At 41.1% G+C, this 23,077-nt stretch overlaps 2 protein-coding genes across 4 annotated transcripts; both read left to right on the top strand.

Moving 5' to 3' along the window:
• Window positions 1–766: 766 nt before the first annotated feature.
• Window positions 767–13,463, top strand: LOC145774798 (zinc finger CCCH domain-containing protein 15-like). Of its 3 annotated transcripts, XM_082586110.1 has the most exons (11): window positions 873–921; window positions 1,277–1,390; window positions 3,705–3,918; window positions 5,308–5,460; window positions 10,277–10,368; window positions 10,542–10,630; window positions 11,238–11,364; window positions 11,712–11,828; window positions 11,950–12,023; window positions 12,138–12,256; window positions 12,332–13,463. In XM_082586110.1, the coding sequence occupies exons 2-11, from the start codon at window positions 1,322–1,324 to the stop codon at window positions 12,481–12,483; spliced, it is 1,206 nt and encodes a 401-aa protein (XP_082442236.1). In that variant the 5' UTR covers window positions 873–921; window positions 1,277–1,321; the 3' UTR covers window positions 12,484–13,463. The 3 variants fall into 3 exon arrangements, with proteins under 3 accessions (XP_082442235.1, XP_082442234.1, XP_082442236.1); XM_082586109.1 differs by having other exon boundaries at window positions 767–921; window positions 1,307–1,390; window positions 12,138–13,463; XM_082586108.1 differs by having other exon boundaries at window positions 866–921; window positions 12,138–13,463.
• Window positions 13,464–14,532: 1,069 nt separating this feature from the next.
• Window positions 14,533–23,057, top strand: LOC145774796 (tRNA wybutosine-synthesizing protein 5-like). Its single transcript, XM_082586107.1, has 10 exons — window positions 14,533–15,066; window positions 15,926–16,079; window positions 16,210–16,393; window positions 16,509–16,628; window positions 17,374–17,533; window positions 17,916–18,126; window positions 18,518–18,629; window positions 19,457–19,617; window positions 20,822–20,924; window positions 22,279–23,057. The coding sequence occupies exons 1-10, from the start codon at window positions 14,946–14,948 to the stop codon at window positions 22,438–22,440; spliced, it is 1,488 nt and encodes a 495-aa protein (XP_082442233.1). The 5' UTR covers window positions 14,533–14,945; the 3' UTR covers window positions 22,441–23,057.
• The last annotated feature ends 20 nt before the right edge of the window (window positions 23,058–23,077 follow it).

The following is a 23,077-nucleotide window of genomic DNA, read 5'->3' as shown; positions in this document are numbered from 1 at the left end:
AACCTTCTTTCAGTGTTGTATATATTTGTGAGGAAACTGAATTATGCATTAAACGGTTACTAACTACCACAGCTGGGAGATTACCTCTTTGTCCAGGCATTGTGGAAGCTATTGCGGTAGCTGTGCTTGGAAATATAAATCATTCCAAGATATTTACTAATCTCACGGATCATGTGTGTGAATGCACCGTTACCGATAATCACATTTTTACGCTAGTCAAAACTGTGTCCAAATGTTATTTAAAAATTAGGTTTTACCACATTGGTAAGGAAACCTGCAAGCAAATACAAGGCAAATTGGTTCGTAAAACGCTTAACAAAACAGTGGTTTTCAAACACCAATAAACCACTTCCTTTCGACATCACATCAGTATTGGTGAATATTTAATTTGTTTTGATTTTGTTGAGCTATAGGCCTACGTTATAGCCGCTATAATATAGCGTATCATTCGCTTAGGTTTGATGTAATAAACTGTTTGTTGCTATTTTTACAATAGGCTAATCATCAGCTCAGCTGTAACGCCAAATTGAATACGGTAAGAGTTCTGCTGAACTGCTGCATTCAGTGTATCGTATACGTGCTCTCGCATCGCAGTGTTTATGCTTTATATTATAGACTGTATGTATAATTCTGTGCAATTTAACACATGCTTTTATTCATTTCATAGATGAATAAAACCTCTATTACACCAAAGTTCTAAATTATAGTTAACAAGTTAGTTTTCTGCAGAAGCGCAACCAGCTCAGAAATGTTATCGTTAACAGCGCAGCTTTCACGCGAGTTTGAGACACTAACAATGGCCGCCGCCTTTTTTCAATTTCTTCAATCGAAATACGAGAAGCGCAGTCTAGTTATAATAAGATGTCTGTGTTTGATGATCACACGAAGTAATGTTTCCATGTTAAAAAACAAGATTACCATGTAAGTACGTTGCATGGGTGAAGTGTGTGACACTGTATTGCTGTATGCTCTTGTAAGTCAGTCTACTTTCATAAGTGTAATATATCAAAAGCAAAATATATATGGAAAATAGCTGATAACATTGTGATCTGAAACTTTTGAGAAATAGATTTGAGCAAGCCAACCTCAACTTGCCTTGTGTAGAATAAATTTCCATTATGAAGTCTGGCTTAAATTTCATAGGCCTACTATCAATGTGTTACACCAAAACCTGATTATAGTTCAGGTAAATAAAGAAATTATGTTGTACATGTTCAAATTTGTTTTAAAGATTTTAGTTAATTTGACTGGTTACGGTACCTTTTTTAATCTACAGATATAATTTTTACCTTATAATTTTGATAAGGTGGTAACTGGGAAGATGCCTCCCAAGAAAAATCAAAAAGCAAGCAATAAAACTGAACAAAAGAAAAAGGACAAAATAATTGAGGTCAGTTGAAAGATTTTAGTAGGTATGTCTAATTTATGGTCTGACGATCAACCAACGAGTAACAATGAAGTTTCTTGTTGATATTAATGGCTGTGCTGTACGGTATCTAAGCAATTACGGTACTTCATTACGCCAAACCAGAGTTTCTCAAACTGTGTGTCATTTCAATTAATTGATTGATTGAATTTTTATCTTTGTACTGAAAAAGCTTCTTCGAGAGCTTGAATCGAGCAGTTTCGCATACTTGTAGAGACTGAGATTGACAGAGTGAAGTTTCTGATTGTTGTATTGTCAGCGAGGAATTATTACATCTATTAGGTGCTGCTAAACGGAGAGCAGTTCTTATAATCAGAGATGTATGTATACGTCGCAAATTCTACGCCGTAGACTTGCGGCGTAGAATTTTTGTTTGCGCTAACGCTTACAGCCACATTTTTTTGGATACCGGTAGTTGTCGCTTGAGGCTACGCCGTAAAGTTTTCGCAGTTTTTTAACGCATAGCGTCAACGCATAGCGTCAACGCATACTTTTTAATGTCTTTTTTTGCTACAACACGCCAATACCTTCTAGCGCTGCAGTTGAAAGAATGTTTTCAATGGGCAAAGACATATTGAAACCAAAACGCAGCAAAATGTCAGATGAACACTTTCAGATGCTTGTGTTTCTTTGTGGAAATTTAAAACAAAACTTGTTTGTTTCGAGTGGTTTATACCGTGTGAATGTTTGTCACCTAGCAAACAAAATGAGTTTACGCTAGTGTATGCGCTGACGCCGCCAACTTTTTTTACAAGTTACGTTGACGCATACGGCGTATGGTTTTTCGAACGTTTGCGTTTACGCTGACGGCGTCAATATTTTTTGTATGTGCGTAGCCCGTACATCACTGCTTATAATACGTTGCTCAAGCGCATACCCCGAGAGTCGAACCAGCGCCACCTGATCTTGAAGCTTTATTGTTTATGAAGCCACGTGCTATCCAACTGAGCTGTTGGAGCGGACTTTTTTTTAAGAGTGTAGCACCATGATTCAATTTTGTATCAACTCTATTGCGATAATAAAATACTTACCAATATTATTATAAGCCGACATGTGCAATTGAATTCATTCTTATGAAACTAACTATTGTGATTTAACAGTTCAGTTTATTTTGAGAAAAATATGAACACTATATATAATATAAAGGCAGTGGCTATTTGACCGGCTCCGGTCTTTGAATCTGAAACACTATTTGACCGGTCATGACGTCACTACATAAGCACTTTTTTCTTTCAAAGCAAAAGACGATAAGCGGGTTAAGTTTTAAATTCAACACGTTTTCTTCAACTGAGTCCGTGGCCCATACGTAACGTCTCGGGCTGCCACTTTAGAGGGAATGAGTTCGATACTATCCGGAAGCGTTCTGTTTTTTTTTTTGTTTTTTTTAACTACAAAAGGATACAAACTGATATGAATGAATCAACAAGTGAATAAAAAAGTTTCAAAACGAATTAAAAAAGTTTTTTCTAGTCTTTATTTTTAACAAATTCCTTTCATTTCTTAGCACAAATTCTCTGAAAAAATCACACCTTCTAATAGGCTGTAAGATTACGTTTCGCTGAAGTCCAAAGTTAAAAATTAAATCCAGTCTCATTGTCGCACAACAATCAGTCAAGTTTCAAATCATCATCTCAACCAACCCTTCAAGACAACTTTCCACTTTCAAAAATTTAGTTAAAAAAAAAAAAGTAAGAACGCTTCCGGATAGAATCGAACTCATTCCCTCTAGAAGGGCAGCCGGAGACGTTACGTATGCGCCACGGATTCAGTTGAAAAAAACGTGTTGAATTTAAAACTTAAGGCGCTTATCGTCTTTTACTTTGAAAGAGAAAAAGAAAAAAGTGCTTATGTAGTGACGTCATGACCGGTCAAATAGTGTTTCAGATTCAAAGACCGGAGCCGGTCAAATAGCCACTGCCTAATATAAACGACGACCTTTTAGAGTACATGCATAAAAGTGAGACAAAGTCCAATTTAAAATTCTTTTGTTGCATTTTTCCAGTTATAAATTCTTATGTTGCATATCGCGCGATTTCGGGTATTTAACCCTCTTCAGTACAACTTTTATCAACAGCATAGTACAGTAAAATTTGTGTTCAGAGCCTTTCAAGAACCATGATATTGCGATTGTTATGTTGTTCACAAGAGAGACTATTTTCTTGCTGGAACTTTTATTGTTTTGTATTTGAGCACAATCGATAGCCCACAGAGTGATATTCTTACAAGCACTCAAGCAGCAGCAAGCCATGTGTGCTAATCACTGAAATTCTATTTTTAGGATAAAACATTTGGATTAAAGAACAAGAAAGGAAGCAAGCAGCAGAAGTTTGTGAAGCACGTCAACCAGCAGGTGAAGCAAGGAGGAGATCCCATTGCCAGGAAGAATGAGCAATTGAAGTTGGAGGAGAAAAAGAAGAAGGAGTTAGAGAAGAAAAAACAAGCGGAAATTGATGGATTGTTTAAACCTGTCGTTATTCAGAAAGTTGCAAAAGGTATGAATTCACACACACACAGCTTGGTATGATATACAACTTCCAATTGAGGCGTGGTTGCCATGTGAGTCTGTAGTATTTGGTAGATCAGTAACAAAAGAAGGTTAGTGATAAAAAGATACAAAAGAACGTTTTTAACCATCCCTAGATGGGATGCAATGAAAAACGGTTGAAAACAATTGCTGCAAGAAATGAACCAGCATCTCCAAGGAATGTAAACATTTAGTAAAAACGAAATTATTAAAGCAAAAGCCAATAAAACAAGAAAAACTAAAATCATGATTGTTGTTTGTAACTGTTTAAAGCAGTGTTTCTCAACCTTTTTTGGCCCAACGCCCCCTTCATGAACTGGCAAAATTTTACCGCCCCCCCCCCCCCCCCCCCCTAACAAAAACGATTAATTACGAAAAGCGAATATAAAACAATAGATACTATTAATACTAAAAAAAAGTGCTCATTGCCAAGCAAAAAGCCAAGCAGAGCGAATTACATCAAATATAGGCTATAACCATGCTCTAAAACCCTTACAGCCTGTTTTACCCTAAAAGGTGGATCATCAGAGGGTCCTTATTCAAATAGAATTCTATTTCTATTAGAATATAAGGACCTTCTGATGATTCCCCTGCTTGGGTGAAACAGGCTGTAAGGGTTTTAGAGACTAGTAACTATATTTGATAAAAAGCAAAGATATATTTGCAAACATGAAAGCAGTATAGGCCTACTGGTAGTCAGTGTGAACCTTGGGCTTGGTGAGAAAGTGCCAGTTTTTTCACATCCGTTGTAAAGCCAGTGAGAAACATTCGAAGATCACCTCTTATGACAAGTGGGTTTCTCTGGTATGTAGCAGAACAACACAGCTGAATCCCTTTTCCACCATGAGGTAGGAAATGCTACCACGAAGATACGAGCTTTTTGACGAAATCGTTACGCTGGGCGGTAGATGGGTTAAAGAATGCCTCCTAATAATCAAAACGCCCCCCTTAAGCCGAGGTAATCATACCGCCCCCCCCGAAAAATCAAAACGCCCCCTAGGGGGGCGGTACCGCCCCCGTTGAGAACCACTGGTTTAAAGTGAGGAATAAATTGGCTAAAGACTAGCTATTAATCATCAAAATATGCAGAAAAACATGAAAAATATTCTTCAGAAAAAATTTTTCACCGATTTTTTATTTTGTCTGCCGGGCACGAAAATTTGGCCGCTGGGAAGGCTCTGGTAGGCCACGCTTGGTCGCCGGAAAAACAAACGAGCTTAGAGGCCTGCTGTAGCATAACTATCTACTTTTTAGCTAAATATATGGACTCGTAATGAAGTGTTTATGAAGTGAACTGGCTGAAGATGCCGCCACCAATCAACGATGGTGTCTAATTTACAGTTGTCGATGTGCTCAGGTGTTGACCCAAAGTCCGTGCTGTGTGCCTTTTTCAAGCAGGGATTGTGCCAGAAGGGAGACAAGTGCAAGTTCTCTCATGACTTGAACATTGAGAGGAAAGGAGAGAAGAGGAGCATGTACGCGGATGGTCGGGATGAAGATCTGGAGAATGGTAGGTGCTAGGATTTAGCTCTTCATCTTATGGATTGATTCATCATCATCATAATCCATCGTCGGTTTGTTCCCCACTAGTGGGGGTGGCCGATTGTTTCCGCGCAGCAATTGTCTTAATCCCTTTTCTCCATTTCACCCTGTCCCTTGCATCTTCCTCCTTCAGTCCGACTTTTTTAAACTCATCCTTCACTTGTTGTTTCCACGTTCTTCCTGGACGACCGCGTTTCCTCTTCCCATCTACCTTTAGATCTAGTGCCTTTCTAAGAAAACTTCCTTCCTCCCTCCTTATCACATGTCCATACCATCTTACTCCATTTGCCCTTGCCAGTTGGTCCATGGTCTCTCTCATCTCTAGCATATCCAACAATTCTTCAGTCCTTTTTTCCCTTCTCGTTTTCACCCCACACATTGCTCTCACCATTGACCTTTCCGTTCTTCTCAGGATTGCCAGTTCACTCTCTCTCAATACCCATGTCTCGCTACCATATAGCATTGCAGGCCGCACACAGCTCCGATATACTTTTCCTTTCATCCTTAGTGAAAATTTTCTGCCATGCAACATTTCCCCACATTCCCTGAACTTTGCCCAGCCCAATCTTGCCCTTGTTGTCACCGCTGCTTCACATCCACCACTTCCATTTATCCGATCACCCAGATAACAGAAGTCTGTCACTGTTTCGATGCCATGGCAGAACTCATCATCATGGCCTTCCACTTCATTCCTTCCTTTACTGCATTTCCCACAAACAAAACACTTCGCCAATCTTGTTGCGGCTCTCTTGACATTAGCACATCTTGCATGTACCCACTTTCCACATTCCTTGCATTGCATTGAATTTCTCATCACTCTCTTGCCACATATTCCACAGGGATCTACTTTGCTCTCAACAACTGTTCCTTCTGCTCCACTCACCATCACTTTTGTTTTTTCAAGATTCACCTTCATACCCTTGGTTTCAAATGCTTCTTTCCATTTCTCAAACTTTCTCTCCATTCCCTCCATACTATTACTTGTCAAGACCAGGTCGTCTGCATACAAAATTTCACTCAATAAGCCCTCCCTCACTCCTTCAGTTACAACGTCAACCACAATAGCAAATATCAGAGGTGACAAAACTGATCCCTGGTGTACACCAACCTTCACAGAAAACTCGTTTGAATAATTTGATCCAACTCTCACTTTTGTTCTTGCATCCTCATACATAGACATCACAGCTCTCACTAATACCTCCGGTATACCTCTTTTCCTCATTGCCCATTCCATCACTTTCCTTGGTACTCTGTCAAATGCCTTTTCTAAGTCGACGAAACACATATATAGTTTTCTCTGCTTCATCATCATAATCCATCGTCGGTTTGTTCCCCACTAGTGGGGGTGGCCGATTGTTTCCGCGCAGCAATTGTCTTAATCCCTTTTCTCCATTTCACCCTGTCCCTTGCATCTTCCTCCTTCAGTCCGACTTTTTTAAACTCATCCTTCACTTGTTGTTTCCACGTTCTTCCTGGACGACCGCGTTTCCTCTTCCCATCTACCTTTAGATCTAGTGCCTTTCTAAGAAAACTTCCTTCCTCCCTCCTTATCACATGTCCATACCATCTTACTCCATTTGCCCTTGCCAGTTGGTCCATGGTCTCTCTCATCTCTAGCATATCCAACAATTCTTCAGTCCTTTTTTCCCTTCTCGTTTTCACCCCACACATTGCTCTCACCATTGACCTTTCCGTTCTTCTCAGGATTGCCAGTTCACTCTCTCTCAATACCCATGTCTCGCTACCATATAGCATTGCAGGCCGCACACAGCTCCGATATACTTTTCCTTTCATCCTTAGTGAAAATTTTCTGCCATGCAACATTTCCCCACATTCCCTGAACTTTGCCCAGCCCAATCTTGCCCTTGTTGTCACCGCTGCTTCACATCCACCACTTCCATTTATCCGATCACCCAGATAACAGAAGTCTGTCACTGTTTCGATGCCATGGCAGAACTCATCATCATGGCCTTCCACTTCATTCCTTCCTTTACTGCATTTCCCACAAACAAAACACTTCGCCAATCTTGTTGCGGCTCTCTTGACATTAGCACATCTTGCATGTACCCACTTTCCACATTCCTTGCATTGCATTGAATTTCTCATCACTCTCTTGCCACATATTCCACAGGGATCTACTTTGCTCTCAACAACTGTTCCTTCTGCTCCACTCACCATCACTTTTGTTTTTTCAAGATTCACCTTCATACCCTTGGTTTCAAATGCTTCTTTCCATTTCTCAAACTTTCTCTCCATTCCCTCCATACTATTACTTGTCAAGACCAGGTCGTCTGCATACAAAATTTCACTCAATAAGCCCTCCCTCACTCCTTCAGTTACAACGTCAACCACAATAGCAAATATCAGAGGTGACAAAACTGATCCCTGGTGTACACCAACCTTCACAGAAAACTCGTTTGAATAATTTGATCCAACTCTCACTTTTGTTCTTGCATCCTCATACATAGACATCACAGCTCTCACTAATACCTCCGGTATACCTCTTTTCCTCATTGCCCATTCCATCACTTTCCTTGGTACTCTGTCAAATGCCTTTTCTAAGTCGACGAAACACATATATAGTTTTCTTTGCTTCATCATCATAATCCATCGTCGGTTTGTTCCCCACTAGTGGGGGTGGCCGATTGTTTCCGCGCAGCAATTGTCTTAATCCCTTTTCTCCATTTCACCCTGTCCCTTGCATCTTCCTCCTTCAGTCCGACTTTTTTAAACTCATCCTTCACTTGTTGTTTCCACGTTCTTCCTGGACGACCGCGTTTCCTCTTCCCATCTACCTTTAGATCTAGTGCCTTTCTAAGAAAACTTCCTTCCTCCCTCCTTATCACATGTCCATACCATCTTACTCCATTTGCCCTTGCCAGTTGGTCCATGGTCTCTCTCATCTCTAGCATATCCAACAATTCTTCAGTCCTTTTTTCCCTTCTCGTTTTCACCCCACACATTGCTCTCACCATTGACCTTTCCGTTCTTCTCAGGATTGCCAGTTCACTCTCTCTCAATACCCATGTCTCGCTACCATATAGCATTGCAGGCCGCACACAGCTCCGATATACTTTTCCTTTCATCCTTAGTGAAAATTTTCTGCCATGCAACATTTCCCCACATTCCCTGAACTTTGCCCAGCCCAATCTTGCCCTTGTTGTCACCGCTGCTTCACATCCACCACTTCCATTTATCCGATCACCCAGATAACAGAAGTCTGTCACTGTTTCGATGCCATGGCAGAACTCATCATCATGGCCTTCCACTTCATTCCTTCCTTTACTGCATTTCCCACAAACAAAACACTTCGCCAATCTTGTTGCGGCTCTCTTGACATTAGCACATCTTGCATGTACCCACTTTCCACATTCCTTGCATTGCATTGAATTTCTCATCACTCTCTTGCCACATATTCCACAGGGATCTACTTTGCTCTCAACAACTGTTCCTTCTGCTCCACTCACCATCACTTTTGTTTTTTCAAGATTCACCTTCATACCCTTGGTTTCAAATGCTTCTTTCCATTTCTCAAACTTTCTCTCCATTCCCTCCATACTATTACTTGTCAAGACCAGGTCGTCTGCATACAAAATTTCACTCAATAAGCCCTCCCTCACTCCTTCAGTTACAACGTCAACCACAATAGCAAATATCAGAGGTGACAAAACTGATCCCTGGTGTACACCAACCTTCACAGAAAACTCGTTTGAATAATTTGATCCAACTCTCACTTTTGTTCTTGCATCCTCATACATAGACATCACAGCTCTCACTAATACCTCCGGTATACCTCTTTTCCTCATTGCCCATTCCATTACTTCCCTTGGTACTCTGTCAAATGCCTTCTCTAAGTCGACGAAACACATATATAGTTTTCTCTGCTTCTCTCGGTATTCCTCCTGCATTCTTCTCAATATAAACAGAGCATCCACTGTACCTTTTCCTGGCATAAATCCAAACTGCATATCATTTAATTTCACCAATGTTCTTAACCTCTTTTCTAGTATTCGCTCCACAATTTTCATTCCATGCTCTAGTAGTTTTACACCTCTATATGCACTGCAACTTCTCACATCCCCTTTTCTCTTGAACAGTGGAACAACAATACTATGCTTCCACTCCTCCGGCATTCCCTCTCCATCTAATACCCTTTGGCTAAGTTGTAGCATTACTTCAATTCCCAACTCTCCACTTGCTTTTATCATCTCTACGCTCACTTCTGATGGACCAGCTGCTTTATGCAGTTTCATTTGTCCCATTGCCTCCACCACTTCATCACGAGTAACCTTTCCCACTGGACCCTCCACCAGATCAACCTCTGTCATATGATCCCATACATTCTCCTTATTCATAACATTTTCCATATGTTCCTTCCACACTTCTCCTCTGCTTTCCGGGCTGAAATGCAACTTCCCATCTCCACTCCTTATACATCTTCCCCCTACAATATCTTTCCCATCCCTTTTCATTTGCTTTATGAGTCTGAATACTTTGTTTTGGCTTTCCCCCATTTTATTAAGTTCCTCCTCAGCAAAATTGGATTGTTCATTAAGTTAAACTTTGTAGGTGGCTGTCACCTGGAATTGGAATCTATAACATCTCAAAGCAACGTCGTTCACGAATTGGGGTTGTATTGAGTTGAATTAGATTAGTTTTAGTTATGTTGTTATTAGTTGTTATGTTGAATTAGATCCTGTAATTAATTGAATTACAGAAGTTGAATTAGATTAGTTTCATTTATTGCCTAGGCATTTGATGCATTGCGACTTTGTTTCCTGCAGACACAATGGACAAGTGGGACGAGGACAAACTAAAGACGGTTGTTGAGAAGAAGCACGGCGCAACCAACAAGCAACGAACCAAGACAGACATTGTAGGATTGTCTACAAGATTTTATTGATCTCTGTGTGAACTGAAATGTAATTTAGAGCAGGGATGCTTCTTACTTGAAGATGCTCCTGGCCGAGGTTTCGCTCGCTTACTTCCACTGTCTTGTTAAGTAATCTTATTCTTTTCAAGGTGTTGATGAATTGTACTTTCTCGCAGGTGTGCAAGTTCTTTATCCAAGCGATCGAGGACAAGAAGTACGGATGGTTCTGGAGCTGTCCTAATGGCGGCCACAACTGCATGTACAGGTGGGTAGTCCCCTGAGAGGTATGTTTGTACCCGATAAATGTTTCAAAGACCATGAACACCCAGCTCTGGAGAAGCCATTGCTTGATACTATACTTTGTCAATCTTGTGATTTCCTAAAATGTTTGAAGTAGACATAGATGCCACGCTCATCATTTGTTTGTTCCGGTGATCATGTTGTTGTTCGTAAATTTATTTTATAGGCCAAGTTTTTATGGTGCACGGTCGTTTGGTCGACAGACATTTGGTCGACAGGACGTTTGGTCGACAAGACATTTGGTCGACAGGACGTTAGGTCGACAGAACGATTCATTTTTGGGTTAGGGTTAGGGTTAGAGTCAGGGTTAGATTAGGGTTATGGTTAGTTAACTAACCCTAACCCTAAAATAAATCGGTCTGTCGACCTAACGTCCTGTCGACCAAACGTCCTGTCGACCAAATGTCTGTCGACCAAACGTCCTGTCGACAAACGTCATGTATTGAAGTCTTTTGCATTGTTTGAGCCAGTGATGGGTTTCAAGCGTTTGATGCGAGGTGATTGGCCGCTGTTGGCGACTTCTCACAATGGCCTACCTGACCATGGGCAACACTGTTAATTTTCTTACACAGACACGCTCTGCCTCCCGGGTTTGTTCTGAAGAGTGATAGGAAGAAGATGGATGAACAGAAGGATCAAATCTCCATCGAGGACCTCATCGAGAAGGAGCGAGCCGCTCTCGGGAGCAAAGTAACCAAGGTAACGCCTCATGGATTCCTCCTGGAGCAGTCTTGTGTTAACCAGGAGCGTGGATGCGGTTTCTATGGTTCCAGATCCCATTTCCTTATGAAGACCGCGCACGACTTTTGTAACCAAACAAACCACGACAGTGCACGGGCTTGCGCCGGACTTCTACACTTCGACCCATGTTTCAAGTGGTTGGCAATACAGTAGAAATATTATTCATTCTTTGGCATTGGACCATCAGTGAGATCACATCGTGTTAGTTTCTTGTTCGCCTAAGTTGTGATTTTCATCTCCATGAGACTATCCGTCGCCCTCAATCGGAGAGTTTGCGCTTAAATTAGTATTTGTCATGCCTCCAGGTGACGCTGGAGAGCTTCCTCGCTTGGAAGAAGCGGAAGAAAGCTGAGAAGTTGAAGAACATGAAAGCGAAGAAGGATAAGAGGCAGAAGGACTTCAAGTCTGGGAAGTTGTTTGGGGTAAGTTGTGCTAACGTGACGTCACTGCCTGGCTATATGCTCCGTGCGCGGATGAATATATGTGACCATGCTGAACTTACGTTGTCCTAGCAACCAATTAACGTTGCTGTCATGACAACAGGTGAGCGGTCGCGAAGTTTTTGAATTCCAACCTGACTTGGCTGGTGAGGATGACGCAGACGCTGATGACACCAGGTATGACTTATCTTCACTTTGTTGACGTCTCAGTTATAGCCAGGTTTCTTAATCTGACGCATTGCCATGACATAATAAACCATTGTTTAATAATAATCTTGTTTGTTACCATAGCTACGGCGTGCGTGAAGAAGAGGAAGATGATGTCCGAGGAGTGTCTACCGCCATGTTTGTTCCAGAAGAGGTTGATGCATCAGGAACGCAAGGGTCTTCCTCCAGATTAAACGATCCAGGTAGGAAAACGATTCCAGGGTTGTCTCCGTCTCACTCATCTCACTGTATGACGTCATTATGCTTTCCATCACCAGGATCGTCAACGTCGCAAGCCACCCTCGCGAGTAACCCGGATGTGAACGGCACTTCTCCGGATGTTGATGACGTACCTGTCGATGAAAACCTGTTTACGGAAGATTTAGATTTGGACGATCTGGATGCAGAGATGGATGGGTTGGATGTCTAACCCGTATCTTCCTGGGGGAAATTGCATCTAATTTGCATCAATCGACGTAGCTTGATGCAAAATAAATGACATTTCCTCTGGGGTGGTCTATCGCTGTTTACGCCACAATGCATGCTCTACTGTTTCTATCGTTGCTATGGACACACAATGTCGGATCCGATGACGTCACATCATACATTAGTTTAACATGACATCACGACGACGCAGCTTGTGCGTCATCACTCATCTTGGAAACCGTCGGGAATTGAACACCGGCAGTGGCCGCAGTTGGAATCGAATCAGCCACAAACCAAATTGTCCTTGTAACTTCCACTGGGTAACTCCCTGAATTGAGAGCCACGTTCTTTGTTTTAATGTTTCACAAGGGGGATCCCCGTTATCACGACAACCCCAGCGCGGTCCCAAATATTTAACGTAAGGTCTCAGGGGTGGTCAGTTCACTGTAATTTGAGATGAACTTTGAAACATTTTGTTTCAAGCGTCGGTAACTTGTTACTTCTCTCAACAACATGGTTCAAGTCCAACCACTTTAGATCTTTGATGACGTGTCTGTTTGTTTCGGGGTGACACGATGCTACGACTAAGAGGTTTTAATCGAACTGGCTTCAACTAGTAGTTACGTATGTATTACGCAAGAGTGGCAACAATGACGTTGTGCTCTGTCCTGATTGGTCAAGCTCACTAGCCCCTGTTACTGGATTCATGTCAGGGTTGCCTAGTGGAGATTTTAATTTTGTGTCAAAACTCTACTCCTCGTAAACTGCAACACGATTACTTTATTGACGTCATCGTCACGTGACATGTTTTAAAATGAATTTATAACAAAGTTCTCTCTGATCGCCGACCGCTGTTTAGCGTTGAGGCCCGGACCTGTACTTCAAGGTAGGGCTCTTCTGAACATTTTATGGCGCTGCAACTTAACCTCTGACCGCTAGAGAGCGTGTGCGCGTAGCAGCTGTGATAAATTTTTATTTAAATTGTCTCTGGTGATGTTGCAATTATACCCGCTAAGTACATGTGAGGGTGCACACTTACTTGTGAGGGGTTTCTTGCCCTCAGAGAAAAATGTGAAGACTCACACCTTGTATTTGCACAAATTCGTCAAATTATGACTGAACTTGTAACAATTGAAGTTGAAGAGGGGTTCATGGCCAAGTATCCCCCTGGATCCTCTACTGATTACTGGGTTTACACAGCAAACAAACGCTCGGGAGCGATCTCGTTGCATTCGATGCAAAAAAGTAAATTTATATTGGTTTATCACCACAGGGTGGCGCAAAAGTACAGGAAATCGTTATTGTTTTTATCAAGTTTTGAGCTGAGGCTGACATCTGATCGGAAACACCTCCTCATTATGCTGGCCCACGCAGAGAAAGAAACCTTTTATTTCGTCTGTAGCGAGAATAGCACGGTACAATTATACACAATACGAATAAAATAGCAATCGAGGTACCACAACAGACAGGAAACAGCGAAAGACGATATCAGTCATTGAGTCAGCTGCTTCCCTGTTCTTAATGTGACAGATGTCAAGCATCGGCAAATTACGTTAAACCAAGATAGGCTGATCAGTAAAAATAAAAGAAGTCGTGTGCTGCTGTGATCCTCAAGCAGACCTGATTGCCATGACGTAAGCTTCGAATCTGCTAAGTTCTGTGGGTAACAAGTTAAAAGAGCTAAAAACTTTTTACAGTAGTTTGTGAGGACTCGTGATTTCTGTTGCTTGGCGTTCTGGTTGCTGAGGAGGGTCGGGAGTGAGTTGTTCTGTAGTCGCGCAAACATTACCGTTGATAGGAGGTAGCCTACTTTTAGACCCGAAAACCATCGCAATTTCTTTAAATATATTGTTTTGTGCGCCGTGAATCTCATTGGTGCAGGGCCCAACTTCTCTCAACTGCCTTGCTCGCAAACATAGCCTACACAGTAAAACTTCATCACAAAAATTCATAAAACGTTTTCGTTTTATCAGAAATTCTGAATCTGCAATAAAATCTTCGATTACTTTTTATGTATTTGAAAAGAATGGTCATAAACTCGAGTGTTTTGTTTTATAGTTGGAGGTAGCTGGCCAAACTACAACCTTGGCGTGTTTTAAAGATGTTTACCAAGATTTAATGACTGTCAGTGCGCGCGACTTCACTGCTGCGCCAGCTTTGTTGTAGGCCTACTCATAGTCAATAGTCATTCCACAGAATCTAACCAGGAAGTACATGCTTTAATTGCTGGAAATCGAATATTAGTTTCGGTTGTTTATTGGCAAACAAAGTTACTCGTTACGTCACAATTAAGGAAGTGAAGAGGGCAGAACTTTTTTCACTTTGGCGAAATAGCAGATTTGAGGGTTAGACTGTACTGTTTGCAACGAAGAGTTTGGTCTTGTGAAGTTGGAAACAGCAGTGAAGCTAATCTGGCACGCGTGTGGGTTGCCGCGGTATCGCAAAAGCAATTTGCGAAGGGTAGCTATGTTGCGGCTTGCTATAAGTTTGCTGTTGACCAGCTTTTGTTGTGGGACTTTATTGGGGCATTTGAAACCGCTTGGTGGCCATAAATCTCCAACAGTTGTCACCCCAGAGCTCCATCAAGGTAAGTCATGTCCTAGTTTGTTGGAAAGCTTTGTATCATGAAGAATAGAGAATGGTTCTCTATGGTTCAACAAAGCAAACTCTCTACCAAAGCTTTGTATCATGAGATGAGTAGGCCGTTTTTTTTAATTCAATCCACATCACTTGCCATTAAGTTGTACATGTGTGCTTATATTTATTTATGTTCTATTTTTTGCTAGTTGTTTTTTGGGTTTTGTGGCCGTGCTAATTACTGAGGTATAGCCTACTACATAATTTACTATTCAGGCACGTTTTAACTCTTTTAAGGTTTTGCCACCTTTTCCCGTTCATTAACGTGCTGGTAGGTCTATAGCCTATCGACTATTGTAGTTAGTAGTTTCTTCGTCCCGGACGTGTAAATGAAGAAAAATAAAATGGTAATTATAATGAATGCATGTTTTTCAGACTCTTCTGATGATCCGTTAAAGGTGAAACAGGCTGTTAAGGTTTCAGATAGTAATAACTATATTTGATTTAATTCGCTCTGCTTTGCTTTTTTGCTTAGCATTGAGCACTTTTTGTAGTATTAATAGTTTTTATTGTTTTTAAATGATAAATATATATTTTACTCATTTCAAGTTTTGACTTTTTTATATTTTGACTCATTTCATTCGAAACAGCAGGCAAACTGTTGATTTGCTTTTAGATGAACTGCATGTTGTCCGTGGTTACAACACGGTTCGTCGATGCAGAAACACTTTTTGAAAACTGGCTTAAAAATCACGAGCTGAACGTATGAAAGTGAAATGCGAAACTACTGTCATCGCTACATCAACAAACCCCTCCATGATGTCACAATCAACAAATGTACAACTTCAATCTATGTTTTCTTTTTGTAGTTCCTCAGCCTCTGGAATTCTATGAGGAGTTTGTAAAGCCTCGTATCCCGGTTGTTCTCCGAGGAGCAGCTCTTCCGTCTGCTGCCACATCACGTTGGGACACGACAACACTGACGAGCGAATACGGAGATCTGGTGGTGAGAGTAGAGGCCAAGTGAGTGTTGTGCTCTTGCGCAGTTGTGACGCGCCATTGCAGCTTCGCGTTTGAGCTAAAAGTTGATTGATCATCATCATGACTTGAAGCAATCATCCCGTTCATGGATTGAACCATAACTTTCTTCCAGGGCCGAATCGAGCGAAAGAATTCCTGTCACCGACATCGGTTTCGGGCGGTCCACGCTTCGACACTTTGCCTCCATCTACCGGAAGAAAGATATTTACATCATTTCACAGATTCCGCGCGCTATGGAGAAAGATGTAGCGATTCCTCCGTGTCTCAGATGCGGAAACTTTGCCAGAAGCATCCAGGTGAGGCTACGTTGGTGGGTGATTGTTGTAAACGTAGAAAAGTTGACAATAATTTCCGGTTTTGTGCATTCTCTGTTTGATTATCAAGTTGATGACTGGTCATGATGTGTTGCAGGATGTGCATATGTTCATCGTCGGTCCAGGAGGAAAAACTCTTCTCCATCGAGATCCATACAGCAACATCCACTGTGTCTTCAACGGGACAAAGGACTGGATTCTGATAGGAGATGAATACGTTAGAAATATGAATAATGATATTAAATGCTATAAGTTCATATTTGCTGTGATAAGATAATAAATGAATACCTCCCTCAAGCAACCATCATCTGAGTTTAACAAAATAGCACAGCACAAGCTGGTCTGTACTTCCACTAAAACTCATGAACAGCAATATGTTTGATATTTGTTAAACCGGCCGCCACAGCTCAACAACAACATTCTAAGGAAATCGATCATACGAAGCGTGATAAATGCGCGGCACGTATGAACAAATTTAATGTAGAACCCACAACCAATACGGGGCGCGTCTGCAAAGGTTGTTTGCTTGAACTGGTGGAGGGATTAGGCTACTGCAGAGGCCGAGCGACTTTGGCTTGAAAGTCAAACTTCCATCTGGATGCAATTTCAAATGTTTGCATGACCAGGCAGCGTTGTTAAGTCACACTAATGATATTAGTTGCCATGAACTGGGATAGGATGTGGGTCTGAAAGTTGCCACCACCGGTGAAAGCGCCTCCAGCGATTGTTCTGTAATAATAATTCACTGAAATGACGTGCGATAGATTAATTAAAAATTAATCGAGATCATTGCTAATTATATCACAGTATGCATTGTCCAATATCCACAGTATGCATTGTCGGAGTGTTCCCAGAGGTGTAGTGGCGGAGCGGTGATCTAGCATGCTCCAGGCAGTACTGCACCACGAGTGTTGCCAGAGTGTAGTGTTTGTGGGAACTTATATTTTGTTTTCAACCCACAGCAAAAGCATCTTTATCAAAGCGATTCCTCCGTGGATGAGTTTGGAGGATATTCGGATGTAGATGTGGATTCGGTTGATTTGGAAAAGTATCCTGAAGTCCAAAAGATTAACTACTCCCTGGTGACCATTGATGGAGGAGACTGTCTTTTTGTGCCCGGAGGTAAAGGGACCGTTCAATCTTTGAACTCATCTTCTCACGTTTTGTTGAACAGCATGAGAAAGAAAAGTTACCTTTTAGTTTCAGATTGTTTCAGTCTTCACAAGTTTAATGCAACTTTAGGAGCCGCAGGTTATTTGTCTTTTCGCTTTTTTATGTAGATTGTTAGAAGATTGTTAAAGAGCTTGAGAGCTATGAATGTTGCCAGCTGTTGATACTTTTGTGAATGGTACACAAAAAATTGTTGCAAAATAAATTTCTCGTCACTTTCACAATGGTAGGCTACTAGCTTTTTGAGGGGAACTGTTGTTTTTAGTCTCATTTCAGTTTAATATTTCAATATTTTGAAACGGAAACATTAATTTTCCTCTCACAACCACGACAGGTTATTGGCATCAGGTTCGGGTCAAAGGTCAATACAACACTGCAGTCTCGATTTGGTTCACACGGAACTTCAGGAGTTCTGAGCAGGATTGGACCAACTGCGGCGGAGGACCGCACGACTTCGCCCCCATGTCTGAGGTCGACATCTTGTGGAGGTTCTCAGGGGGAAATACGTCGTTCTCTCAGGGTCACGTGGATATTTACGTGTTGAGGTGAGTGACGTTGTTTTAAGTTAAAGCATTGAAGGCCCTCCAACGTCAGCCTCTTCACCCCCACCGGTTAAGACCCCCCAACCAACATTGAAGACCCCCAACGTCAGCCTCCACCCTCTTCACCCCACCGTGATAACTCGTCGGCAACATTGGTTTAACTTTGAACCGAATCTTCAACTCTCAGTCGTGGTGACGAACACTGGTCAGGTGGTTGGAAGCTCCCTCAGGTTGCTTCAAACAGAACTCGACACTGTCGAAAATATGCGGATTTTATAACAGAAGTTTATAAGATGTTAAAAGAATATTTATGCTCTAAGTCCTTTTTAAGGACATTTTCCTGACCCATTGAATGACCTTCATATCAGGTTTTGTGACGTCATAATTATCTTAGATCTGTTCTGCTTTCTACCGCGGACGCGGGAAACATGATCTCACTTCCTTGGTTCTGCCGGGAGTTGGTTGATCGAGATGGGAAGCAACGCTGTCACCTAGTGGTGAAGAAGGTTGGTTGTCCGAAAATAAATCAGGGTTGCCCTATGATTCAAAGAAAATGAAGGGGTGTACCAGCAAACATCTATAGGATTGGCCCATGATACTAGAGAAGGATCCACAAAGCATACAAACTGATATGAATGAATCAACAAGTGAATAAAAAATAACAGTTAACCTCTCAAGTACATGTAGCTCCACACAAAGTGAAATTTCCATGCCTTTTGACTTTTTTTTATTTCTTTAAAAGTAATGTCTAAAAAGACATTATTAAAAGATAACTACGGACAGTAGTACTAAAGCGGAGGCCATCTTAATCTTGCCCCAATTTAAAATTATAGGGTTGACTTATTTTCAGCTCAAACAAATCTAGTCTGCCTCTTGCTTCCGTGGAAAATGAAATAACATGCAGTGTTTGAACTTGGTTTGAAAGGTTACAATTTACAATGCTATGTGGGCGCCGCGGCCCTGTTGTTGATTATTTGACCTATTTTTAGTGATCTGTCCTCACACAGAAGTTATTTACCAACGTTTGCTGTTTCTGTCCATGAGACATGAATTAACTTTCTTAACAGCTAATAATAGCTGATCGGATGCTGAATTCTTTTTAGTTGTATATTTTGTAGTGGTTCTCTTCTAAACATCGAGTTTTTGTTTTACGTTAAATTATTATTCTGCTTTGAGGCGGCCTTTCATATCCGAATGAGATAAATTATCATCATGCTTCCAACGCGGCATGGAGTCCTCTTCCATGCAAAGGATGACGTAGACGCTGATTATATCGAATCCAGTTCGACTCTCTGCCCTGGCAGAGTCATCCACTTTACAATTTCACTTTTAGATTAAGTCCGTTCTAAAGAGCGACGATGACGTGGTCCACGCGGATGACGTCAAAGCGTTGACCGTCGAGCAGTTAAAAACTATTGTTGACGTTATCGTTCCTCTTGACGAAGCGAACACGTCCGATTACGAATACAGCGTCATCGAAAGCAGTGACGTCAGGTAAGAAACTGTTTACCAGGAATTACGTGATTGCTACGTCATTCGAATCTAGCGTCATCTTGATTTCACTGGCTTAGTGTGGTAGGATTCCTTTTTGGAACTGTTTTCCTATCTTGCTCTTCATGACGTTCATTACATACTAGCCAGGCCTGCGAAGTAGGGCGAAGAGTATGCGACTCCAACTTCTCGATTTATAACTGGCCGACTCCGGCTTTAGTGTTGCTAGGTTTTGAGGGTTGCCAGACGTTTTTAATTTTTCTTTTTTTAATTTAATTTCACTGGTGATCGCTATTGAAACGGCGACTTTCGTAAAAACTGAAAAGAACAAACAATTCTATTTTCTAGTGATGTTTTAGAGCTCAATATCGAAAACAAGAAACAATATTTTGAAAAAGATGGTAAGCAAAAATTTTAGTGTTTATCGTTCTGTATCAAGCCAGGGTCGGCTTTTTTTTAAAGACTCCGACTCCGGACTTGCCAAAAACCTTCCGACTCCACAGCCCTGCTAAAACTGATGCCTCCTTCCACCAAGACTCAACATCTCTTTGTTCATTTTTCCCAACAAATTCTGTGCACTTAATATGTACAAACCGAGGGTGGGCAATTATACGGCTCGGATTTTCAATTAATTGTTAAAATATATGACCAAAAGTGTGCCAGTGAATCTGTATTCTCGCAATATCTAACACAGCCATAACAATGCCATCGTTAGCATCGCGCGCGATAGTTACAACATAACTAGGCTACCATAACAATGCCATAGTTTGCATTTCCAAAACACTGACAAGAACAAATATTTCTATTTTCTGATAAAGTTTTAGAACGTAATATGGAGAACAAGAAACAATATTTAAACAAAACTACAAACAAAAATTGAATTGTTTATCGTTTTTTATCAAGTCGGAGTCGGCTTTTTTATTCAAAGACTCCATTTCCGTACTCGCCAAAAACCCTCCGACTCCACAGCCCTGGTTTTAATACCGACCATCAGTGCTGTTGGCAAGCATTACGGCCTCACACAGCAACTCACAGTCAATTCAATGCTAGTTGCTCATCCAGCTATTTCATACCCAAGTGTTTGCCACCCTTCAATTTCCTTGTTATTGTTTTTATACTGTGAGAACTTCATGGCATTCATGTTTCAACTTGCCCTGACTTGTCTGTGAGCTTTCATCGATGAAACAACTCTCCATTGTTTGTTCAGGGAGCTGCTTCAGGAGTTGAGCGCCGATGGAGACATTTCTGAAGACGTGTTCATCCAAAAGTACATGGAAGAGCTTGGTGGGAGCGAGGCGGTGGCGAGGGAGGTGACTCATTGTTCAACGTTGTGACGTAACAAATTAAGCATGCGAACACCTTTATTTTGCAACGCACCACAGGAAGGGTTGAGCGCTTTATCTTCAATCTATTAGCACAATCAAGCGACGTGGGTTCAAATACGGGCCACTGCGCTCCCACTGAGTAGCTGCAGGCAACCACGTTGATTTCAACAAACTTTAACCCCTAGCGGCCACACTTGTTGGAGGGAAACCCCCTGTCCCCCTTGAGTAACTTTTTTTATTTCACAAAGCGCGAATTATAATTTTTTCTCTCTATAATTTTTGAAAGTTTGTGCTTGAAACTACACCACGTCATCACTGCACCCCCAGCAGCGTTCTTAAATCATACCCAAGTTCGAATCCCAGTTAAAACTTTCCTTCTAATATCAGGGAAAGTTGTGCCCCACACACACTGTCGGTATGAGCGCGGTATCCTTAGACTTCATATTTAATGACATTCAACACAACAGTTATCATTATTATTATTAAGTTATTATTTTGTAGAAAAGAATCATTTGCACAATGCGACCTTATGCTTTGAAAACGCTGACAGAGCATAATGGGGATTAACTTTTTATGATACAATTTTGGTAAAAAGGTGACTTTCTTCAACCATAAACAGATGAAACCAAGCAACCACACGGCATTTAACATAATATATTAAACTGAACATAAACTATCTACGAACGTTTTCGGCCATACACATGTTAGCCCTTTTCAAGTAACGAAAAAATAACTGATTTTACATCTAACTTACATTGAAATAAATAACTGATCTTCACACTAAATTGAAAACGAAATGCATAAGAATGAAACGGCAAAGCAGAGGAGAAAGGCACATCACATGGCGGTTAATTCCGCGAGGCAAACACGCATCATATGATGAATTAAGAAACCGCCATGTGATGTGCCTTTCTCCTCTGCTTTGCCGTTTCATTCTTATGCATTTCGTTTTCAATTTAGTGTGAAGATTAGTTATTTATTTCAATGTAGATGCAAAATCAGTTATTTTTTCGTTACTTGAAAAGGGCTAACATGTGTATGGCCGAAAACGTTCGTAGATAGTTTATGTTCAGTTTAATATATTATGTTAAATGCCGTGTGGTTGCTTGGTTTCATCTGTTTATAACTTTTGTGAATTTTCCAATATTCTGGTTAAAGACATTACCCAACATGGCACTTAAATTAAGCGAAAATCCAGAATTTCTGTGGTTCAAAGCTTCTGCAAATACGTAAAACTGCCAGAATCGAATTCCCAAAGAACTTTCTCAATAATTAACACGAGAGGGCATTTGAAATGATGGTATGATCCACTCTTATGTGACGTCACACTTTGTTTCAGATTTTCAACAAATTGGATTCAAGTCGTCGCGGTATCGTCACACCGATTGATGTAAAAGACAATGTAGAACTCGCTGTAGCGAAATTCACCAACGCACCGAGGCACAACCCGAGCACGGAGAGACTGTGGCTACGTCATTTGCGCGAGAAAGACGAGTTGTAGAAGATCACTTTCCTCCAAACTATTTATCCAACTCCGGAACCTCATCTCCCACCGAGGACTTTCCGCTCTTGTCGCACGCGCGAACCATTGGTGACATCACAGCAAAGCGAGAGGATGGCATACCTCAGTGATCGAACCAGGGTCTCTTGCTGATAGCGCGCAAAAACACGTTCTCGGTACACGGTTTAACTTCATGGGCAACGATAAAATATTTTCAAAGCGTCAAGCGCACATGCAACTACATACGAGATTTTCAATTGAATGAACTTATTTTAAGTGTGGCCAGATGATCTTGTTTAAAATTTCATGCAGAAGTGTAATTTTACAATAGCTATAATTAATCTGTAACGTACCGTAACAATAATGCGTTTGTGTGCCAGTTTTGAACAGACAAACTTCGGAATTTCAAATAGCAGTTGTGTTTAAAAAAATGGCAACACTTTTTTAATGGTAACGTAACCCAGTTGGGAATCCCGTTCTTCTGAATGGGAGAAATTTTAAATAAAACTTCAGAAAAGTGAAACTAATGAACGCGGAGGTTCTGCCCCGAAGTCATCGTTGACTGAAGCAGAACACGAACAACGTCACTAGAACAATGATAATATGAAGAAAGGCGACAGAATACAATTGAACTGTG

This window comes from Aplidium turbinatum, chromosome 7 (genome assembly GCF_918807975.1).
Source record: "Aplidium turbinatum chromosome 7, kaAplTurb1.1, whole genome shotgun sequence".
Classification (NCBI taxonomy): Eukaryota; Metazoa; Chordata; class Ascidiacea; order Aplousobranchia; family Polyclinidae; genus Aplidium; species Aplidium turbinatum.
Note: the sequence above shows the minus strand (reverse complement) of the source record. Positions and strands in the feature narration are given on the sequence as shown.

Coding starts and splice junctions, on each gene's coding strand:
- LOC145774798 (XM_082586109.1), top strand. CDS start 1,322: ATGCCTCCCAAGAAAAATCAAAAAGCAAGCAATAAAACTGAACAAAAG. Junction 11,829..11,949: donor AGTCTGGGAAGTTGTTTGGG/GTAAGTTGTGCT, acceptor TCATGACAACAG/GTGAGCGGTCGCGAAGTTTT. Junction 12,024..12,137: donor GCAGACGCTGATGACACCAG/GTATGACTTATC, acceptor TTGTTACCATAG/CTACGGCGTGCGTGAAGAAG.
- LOC145774796 (XM_082586107.1), top strand. CDS start 14,946: ATGTTGCGGCTTGCTATAAGTTTGCTGTTGACCAGCTTTTGTTGTGGG. Junction 16,394..16,508: donor ACTTTGCCAGAAGCATCCAG/GTGAGGCTACGT, acceptor GATGTGTTGCAG/GATGTGCATATGTTCATCGT. Junction 17,534..17,915: donor CTGTCTTTTTGTGCCCGGAG/GTAAAGGGACCG, acceptor CAACCACGACAG/GTTATTGGCATCAGGTTCGG.